The sequence below is a fragment of the Erpetoichthys calabaricus genome, chromosome 4 (assembly GCF_900747795.2).
Source record: "Erpetoichthys calabaricus chromosome 4, fErpCal1.3, whole genome shotgun sequence".
Classification (NCBI taxonomy): domain Eukaryota; kingdom Metazoa; phylum Chordata; class Cladistia; order Polypteriformes; family Polypteridae; genus Erpetoichthys; species Erpetoichthys calabaricus.
The window spans coordinates 209740634-209749886 of record NC_041397.2 but is presented as its reverse complement, the minus strand read 5'-3'; the positions used below and the strand labels follow the sequence as shown (position 1 = coordinate 209749886).

The 9253-nt window shown below is 38.7% G+C and overlaps 1 protein-coding gene across 10 annotated transcripts in view; it reads right to left on the bottom strand.

Moving 5' to 3' along the window:
* Positions 1-1049: 1049 nt before the first annotated feature.
* Positions 1050-9253, bottom strand: part of sytl2a (synaptotagmin-like 2a) — a 115979-nt gene continuing 107775 nt past the window's right edge. For all 10 annotated transcript variants that reach the window (XM_051926940.1, XM_051926941.1, XM_051926936.1 and 7 more), the window contains one exon: positions 1050-1532. In XM_051926940.1, the coding sequence (XP_051782900.1) occupies positions 1384-1532 (149 nt within the window). In that variant the 3' untranslated portion in view covers positions 1050-1383. The remainder of the gene's footprint in view (positions 1533-9253) is intronic.

Below are 9253 nucleotides of genomic sequence, written 5' to 3'. Positions count from 1 at the left end.
CAGTTAGAAACATGGAAATACAGTATATTGCACAGCATTGTCAATCGCTTTACTGGACATGTGACAATAAATCTAAGATTAGCTGATTATACTACATTTGCTTTTTATCACTGCAAAGCCTCGTATTCCTGAAAAAAACAACATTGCTGTACAACGGCATACTGTCATTAGGTTTGCAGTACCAATCACTGCAAATTAACCGATACAGCTAGGCCATGACTGAAAAGAACGGAGTGTGACTTTTCTGTAGATCATGGAGATACAGTGCTGTTGTGCGAGTAAAAGTAATTAATAACTTCTGTTTCTTCTATTGTTGGTAGACACTTCTTTAAACCCACAGTAAACTGGGGCCGTACTAGTTTTAGGCTTTGATTCTAAAGGAAAGTCAAAATTTTTTTTAGCAGTTTTTAGGTTTGAATGAATCAACTTTAAATCACCTTTGTAACATTACAGTATATGGTTTTAATAGAGTTCTGCTGAAATCTCTTTCACATCAACACCACCAAGGACTGTATGTTGCATGTTTAAACAGTGAGCAGCTGAAGTGAACTTACAATATTAGCCACTGGTTTATTTAAAAAAAATATATATATATATTGTATACAGAAAAGTACTTAGTTACATAGTACTTCTGATACATCTGATTAACTAGTGCCACTTAAACTGAGGTCCATTGACTAAAACATTCCCAGGTTTAGCTGGGTAATACAGCTAGCGAAAGCTAAAAATTATAATTCACTAAGCTCAAAAACTTAATTAATGGAAAAATATATAACCAAAAAATATAAATTTATTTAAGTAATTGAAACAACAACCTTTGAAGAAATAAATCAAATTTTGTAATTCAAATAACTCTTTGCAAAGATGACATGCTTCTGGCATCCCAAATAGAATTACACCATATTCCTACACAGTATTATATTTTATATATATATATATATATATATATATATATATATATATATATATATATATATATATATACACACACACACACACACATATTTCTGTCATATGATCGAATGTTTTTAATATAAAGAGAGACACAATACATGAAAATCAAGAAACAAGGACAAGAAATGAAACAAATATATAAACAAGTAATCCAAGTGTGTGTATATCTACGCATACACATACATACAAAACATATTTTATATATGGACAGTTCATACATTTTTCAAAATTGTCATTGTTCATTGTGTAAACATTTACAGACATGAAAACCAATAAATCATTTCTCTGCTATGGCATAGTTCATATTTAACTGATACATTCCTTTGTTTGGTTAAAAAAAAAAAAAAAAAAAAAAAAAAAAAAGTAATGCATTTATTAAAAAATGTCAGTGTAATGACAATTTTTTTGATTTTCATTTCCTGATTTTCTTTATTTCCCTGACATTTTTGCCATAGTTAGCATCCTTAATGGCAGCACATCCTCCACCCACTCATTGGGGGTGTCTATCATTCGCTCCCACAAAGTTGCCTCATCTGCACTAGAATCCATCCAGTCCACTGCTGTCCCATAACTTTTACCTAGAATGCAGAGGTATAGATTAGATAAAGCGAAGGGGACAGTTATTAATTTTGGTATACCATCATACATTACTGTTAATACCTCACCCATCCAGTATCTTTGGTTTGAAGCCTGAAACCGGTTGCTCTTTGTTTGAAGTTTGCATTATCTCATTCCATCCGCATGGGCTTCCCTCTCACATTTCAAAGAAGTGCATGTCACGTAAACAGGAAATTCAAAACTGGCCCATTCGAGTGTTTATTTGCAGATGATTGGGCCCTGTTATGAACTAACACCTGATCCAGACTTGGTTCCTATCTTGTGTCTGATATTGCTAAGATAGGGTCATAGGGGCCAGGGCCTATCTTGACTAAAGTAGGTGTGAGAATTTTATGTTATGCACTATGTATCATACTTGCATTTACTCTGAAACAAAAAAGAAGTGGTGCAGTTTAAAAGAAAGTGTAAACTGAAGATTATTTTTGGATATCTATTATGCTCAGGATCAAAGTGACATTCTGATTCTTGTGATAGCACTACACTACCAGGAATACTTCAGTAGTGTATTTGTTAAATGTCGAAAGAACTAAATAAGTGTCCTAGGCCTTCATGTGTCAGAGAGATCAGAATAACGCAAATAAGCACATACTGGCCACATTAATGTGACAGCGCGCTGACAGTTACTGGAAGGCTCTAGTGCTTATCAAGAAGGATTCAAGATATTCATAAGAACAGTGGTCAATGCTGTCAAGGCTTTTCTCCATCTACAGAACTGCTGCACCATCCATGAATTTGAAAGTAAAGCACTGGACTGTGGGCCTCATGACTCATACATGGGACACATTATTCATGTACCTGTTACTACTCATGCCATTAACTGGTTACCAGGGCCAAATGTACTTGAATTCATGTTATGTCTCAGCAGCCTGGGGTGGTTAATATGGATAATTTTTATGAAGCTTGTTAGTGTGATGACTACCATACATCTTTACAATGCTATGAAAGGTGTCAACTAAATATCTTCTAGTCAAATGCACACTTCTAGAACAGTCAGCAACAGATTATGGGAACCATTACTTCTGATTGCCAGTTGCCTTTTCTACTTGTTAGTGGTAAGATGATCAAACAACAGTATGTCAAGATGTTACAGTAGTGGCAGGCCCTGTTAGGTCCAAGGATCCAACAGGATAGTGTCTGACCACACACCATAGCCATCTTCTAGGAATGCCAATGTTGTGTCTGTACTCTTTAATGTTCAACCCTACTCCTAAACTCAGCCCTGTCAAAACATGTATAAAACATTCTAGAATTGCAAAAACAGTCCAGTGTACATCTGTCACATCACTGGAGGATCAGTTGCATAATGTTTGGTTATAAAAAAAAAAAAATAAAATAGAAGTGTTAAACTCCTGAAATTTTGCCTAGCACTGGATTTCTTCCAAAATGTTGCCAGAAAATAAAGGTACTTTATTGGAAAGCTACTGAAAAACCTACAGTAACTCTAAATTACAGGCTGGATTTAACAATGATAGTCATAAACCAATAATTATCACGGCATTCCACAAGATGGCCTTTATAGAAGAATGTAAAAGATGAACTCCTGGTTGAAAATTATCCATATTTAAGCCTGCAAAATGTTTGTAAAACAACCTAACGTGTGTCAGAACACTCTGTGGTCTAATGAAACGAAAACTGATTTTTCCTTTCAATTTTTTTTGCTTTTGCTTAAATGCTAAGCAATATGTATGGCACATATTTGCACACCAGTCAGGTTACACATTACGCACTCTAAAATAGGGGTTCCCAAATGGAGGTAAATTTGGTCTACTCAGAGGGAAAAAATGCTTAAAAAGGCAGAAGTCACAAAAATTTTGATTAGTTCCTAAAGACAACATGACATTTTATCTTTCAACCACTACAACAAGAATATACAAAAAAAAAGGCATTCCACTGATTGATACGATCTCATCAACTCAGTGTGTTTCTTTCTCATGTACTGGTATGTGCTCATCATTAGTTGTTTCTAAATAAATGAAATAGCATTATTATGTGCTATTATTATGCTTATTTAAACTTAAAACAAATGTTAAAAACAGTTTCTTAAAAATTTCCCATTGTCAATTGCTTTATTATGTTAAAAGTATCAACTAAAATTACTGAGTAAAACATGGTTGGGGCAAATTTAATTTTGAAATGTTGCCACAGGGTAAATGGGGTGAAAAAGGCTGGGAACACTTACTCTAAAGTATGGTGGTGAGAGTATCACATAACTATGGGGTCTCTTCCAAATTAAGGGAATGTAATTGTGTCTGGGTTTATGTAAAGATGAATGATATAATAAAGAAAAATACACTGCCTAGCCAAAAAAAAAGTCGCCACCTGGATTTAACTAAGCAAATAGGTACGAGCCTCCTATTGGATAATTACTGCATGGGCGATTATCTTTCAGCTGGCAACAAGTTATTTAACCCCAACTGGTGCACTGAGTTGCTTCTCATTTCTTAAACAACCATGTCGAAAGACACATCTCGTGGTCGTGGAAAAGATGTTAGTCTGTTTGAGAAGGGTCAAATCATTGGCATGCATCAAGCAGAGAAAACATCTAAGGAGATTGCAGAAACTACTAAAATTGGGTTAAGAACTGTCCAACGCATTATTAAAAACTGGAAGGGTAGTGGGGACCCATCGTCTCCGAGGAAGAAATGTAGGTGGAAAAAAATCCTGAATGATCGTGATCGGCGATCACTTAAACGTTTGGTGAAATCAAATCGAAGAAAACCAACAGAAGAACTCAGGTCTATGTTTAATAGTGAAAGTAAGAGCATTTCCACACGCACAATGTGAAGGGAACTCAAGGGATTGGGACTGAACAGCTGTGTAGCCGTAAGAAACCACTAATCAGTGAGGCAAACCAGAAAAAAAGGCTTCAATTTGCTAGGGAGCATAAAGATTGGACTCTGGAGCAATGGAAGAAGGTCATGTGGTCTGATGAGTCCAGATTTACCCTGTTCCAGAGTGATGGGCGCATCAGGGTAAGAAGAGAGGCAGATGAAGTGATGCACCCATCATGCCTAGTGCTTTCTGTACAAGCCTGTGGGGGCAGTGCTATGATCTGGGGTTGCTGCAGTTGGTCAGGTCTAGGTTCAGCAACATATACTGAATACAGTAATCCCTTCTCCATCGCGGGGGTTGCGTTCCAGAGCCACCCGCGAAATAAGAAAATCCGCGAACTAGAAACCATATGTTTATATGGTTATTTTTATATTGTCATGCTTGGGTCACAGATTTGCGCAGAAACACAGGAGGTTGTAGAGAGACAGGAACGTTATTCAAACACTGCAAACAAACATTTGTCTCTTTTTCAAAAGTTTAAACTGTGCTCCATGACAAGACAGAGATGACAGTTCTGTCTCACAATTAAAAGAATGCAAACATATCTTCCTCTTCAAAGGAAACAGAGAGGAAAGCAAACAAATCAATAGGGCTGTTTGGCTTAAGTATGCGAAGCACCGCCGGTACAAAGCTGTTGAAGGCGGCAGCTCACACCCCCCTCCGTCAGGAGCAGAGAGAGAGAGAGAGAGAGAGAGAGAGAGAGAGAAAAACAAAGTCAAAAATCAATACGTGCCCTTTGAGCTTTTAAGTATGCGAAGCACCGTGCAGCATACTTAAAAGCTGCACACAGAAGGTAGCAACGTGAAGATAATCTTTCAGCATTTTTAGATGAGCGTCCGTATCGTCTAGGTGTGCGAACAGCCCCCCTGCTCACACCCCCTACGCCAGGATCACAGATAGTCAGCGCAAGAGAGAGAGAAAGAAAAGTAAGTTGGGTAGATTCTCAGCCATCTGCCAATAGCGTCCGTCCCTTGTATGAAATCAACTGGGCAAACCAACTGAGGAAGCATGTACCAGAAATTAAAAGACCCATTGTCCTCAGAAATCCGCGAACCAGCAAAAAATCCGCGATATATATTTAAATATGCTTACATATAAAATCCGCGATAGAGTGAAGCCGCGAAAGGCGAAGCGCGATATAGCGAGGGTTCACTGTATACTGAATGACCAGGTTATTCCATCAATGGATTTTTTCTTCCCTGATGGCACGGGCATATTCCAAGATGACAATGCCAGGATTCATCGGGCTCAAATTGTGAAAGAGTGGTTTAGGGAGCATGAGACATCATTTTCACACATGGATTGGCCACCAGAGTCCAGACCTTAACCCCATTGAGAATCTTTGGGATGTGCTGGAGAAGGCTTTGCGCAGCAGTCAGACTCTGCCATCATCAATGCAAGATCTTGGTGAAAAATTAATGCAACACTGGATGGAACTAAATCTTGTGACATTGCAGAAGCTTATCGAAACAATGCCACAGAGAATGCGTGCTGTAATCAAAGCAAAAGGCGGTCCAACGAAATATTAGAGTGTGTGACCTTTTTTTTTGGCCAGGCAGTGTATTATACATACATACATACTGTATATATATACATATACATATATATACATATACATATATATACATATATATATATATATATATATATATATATATATATATATATATATATATATATATATACACACACATACATACATACTGTATATATACATACATATACACACACACATACAGTACATATACATACATATACACACACACACATACATACACACATATACACACACATACAGTACATACACACATATATACACACACACATATACAGTCGCCCCTTGATATACGACCGGCCTGACATGCGAACAACTTGCTTTACGACCAAAATTTTTGTTTTGAATTGCACGTGTATCCGCTTGTGCAATTGTAAACGAACAGCCGAGAGCGTTTGTAAGCGTCAGTCGGAGCCCAGATACATGCGTTTGTGGATGTAATTTTGGTCAGTGCAGTGATTTATATAATTTATTTTGATAATTGCTAAGGAAGGAAGCAAAGGTAACGAAGGTAAAGAAAGCGAACAAAATCGAAACGAAGAAGGAAATTGTGTGGAAATATGAGAGTGGCGTTTGTGTGACCGATCTCGCTAATATGTACAGCATGTCGAAATCCACCATCTCGACAATTTTACAAAGAAAAGATTTGTACAAGGAAACTCCTTCCAAACAATAACCAACTTCCATTTCATCCCCCTCCTCCTTCCTTCCTGCAAGCCAAAGATGTCAACTTAAACGGTGAGTACAGTATGAAATTGTTGTTTCTGGTAGGCTAGGCACTTTTTATAACTTTTTGGTTAGTACATTAGAAAAATTATTGGTGTTTTTGGTAAACTATACACATTATACAACCCTTTACTATTAAAAGGCATTTCCATTATTTCTTATGGGAAAAATAGTCTTAACTTGCAACCAACTTGAGTTACAACCAGCCCTCGCGAACGAATTGAGTTCGTAAGTCAAGGGTCCACTGTATGTATATATATATATATATATATATATATATATATATATATATATATATATATATATACACACACACACACACATATATACACATATATACAGTGGAACCTCGGTTCACAAACGCCTCGGTACATGTACAAATCGGTTTACGACCAAAAAGTTTGCCAAACTTTTGCCTCGGTTCAAGACCACACACTCAGTATACGAACAAGCCAGTTTCCCTTTTGGTTTGTACATGTTCAGTCTCTCCCTGTGCATTTCCTGTGCAGCGAGAGAGACAGAGAGAGTGAGAGAGCACGACACACACACACAAACACACAGGCATCGAGAGAGAGAGAGCCGCGCACAGAGAGACAGAAGCACACACACAGGCAGCGGGAGAGAGAGCCACGCGCACACACAGGCAGCATGAAAGAGACAGAAGCACATACACAGGCAGCGCGAGAGAGAGAGCCACGCACACACACAGGCAGTGCGAGAGAGAGAGACGCGCACACACACACAGGCAGCACGAGCGAGAGGGCTGGACTCATAAGGTAGAGAAGGCAGTTAAAGAATGCACTAGGCTTGATTTTGTTTTCACTTCTGTTTACAGCGATCGGTTCGTAGTGTGCATTGTTGCAATGTTACTTTTCTTGGTGGTTTATTAAATTATGGATTTTTTCAAATGTTCATATTTTTCCCTGTGCTTAAAACTTTAAAAAAAAAAAAAAAGTGTTTTTAGCCAGCGGATGGTAGCGCTATAGCGCAAACTATTGCAGTGTTAGTTTTCTCTGTTGTTCAAGGTTTTCTCAGTGTTAATCAATGTTTTTACATTTACTTTACTATTTACTATTATGCTGTGCATTCTATAGTTTAACTAACTATATTCGTGCTTAAAAACTTAAAACAAAAAATATATTTACAGTTCGTATGGTCTGGAACGGATTAATTGTATTTACATACAATCCTATGGGGGAAATTGCTTCGCTTCACGACTAAATTGGTTTACGAGCAAAGTTTTGGAATGAATTATGGTCGTGAACCGAGGTTCCACTGTGTATATGTGTATATATATATATATATATATATATATATATATATATATATATATATATATATATATATACACACATATATATATATATATATATATATACACACACACATTGTGGCATGCGGCTCTGGGTGGCACCCAGCTGGGATGCCCAGGAGGACAGGAGGAGGGCTCATGCCTCCTCCAGACCACAAGGGGGCGACCGCCCTGGTTCCTTTGGGGGTCACGGGTGCAGGACTTGGAAGCCCAACCCTGTAGGGGCCCGTGGTCTCCGCCAGGGGGCGCCCCCATGCCTGAAGGACCCAGAACCCCAACACTTCCGCCACACCAGGAAGTGCTGGGGGGAAGAAGACTGGGAACACCCGGAGGGCTTCCGGGAGCATAGCCGGCACTTCCGCCACACAGGGGAGTGTCTAAGGAGTGTCGGGAATCACCTGGAGCTCATCTGGGTAATTATAAAAGGGGCTGCCTCCCTGCAGACGAGGACTGGAGTCGGGTGAGGAGTGGACAGAGTTTGGAGGCAGGAGAGAGGAGGCGGCCTGAAAAGCAGGCAGAGAGTGAGAGAGGCCTGGAATTTGGGGGAGTTTGGTGTTTAAGGCACTGGGTTGTGCACTATTGGACTTTGTAAAATATGTACAATAAACGTGTGGTGGACTGTACAATGGTGTCCATCTGTCTGTGTCCGGGCAGCTTATCACAATATATATATTAGATATTATATATTAGATTCATTCATTACACACAGACTGATGTATTTCAAATGTTTATTTCTTTTAATGTTGATGATTATAACTGACAACTAATGAAAGTCCCAAATTCAGTATCTCGGAAAATTAGAATATCAATTAAGACCAATGCAAAAAAAGGATTTTTAGAAATGTTGGCCAACTGAAAGGTATGAACATGAAATGTATGAGCATGTACAGCACTCAATATTTAGTTGGGGCTCCTTTGGCCTGGATTACTGCAGCAATGCGGCGTGGCATGGAGTCGATCAGTCTGTGGCACTGCTCAGGTGTTATGAGAGCCCATGTTGCTCTGATAGTGGCCTTCAGCTCTTCTGAATTGTTGGGTCTGGCATATTGCATCTTCCTCTTCACAATACCCCATAGATTTTCTATGGGGTTAAGGTCAGGCGAGTTTGCTGGCCAATCAAGAACAGGGATACCATGGTCCTTAAACCAGGTACCAGGTACTGGTAGCTTTGGCACTGTGTGCAGGTGCCAGGTCCTGTTGGAAAATGAAATCTGCATCTCCATAAAGTTAGTCAGCAGCAGGAAACATGAAGTGAT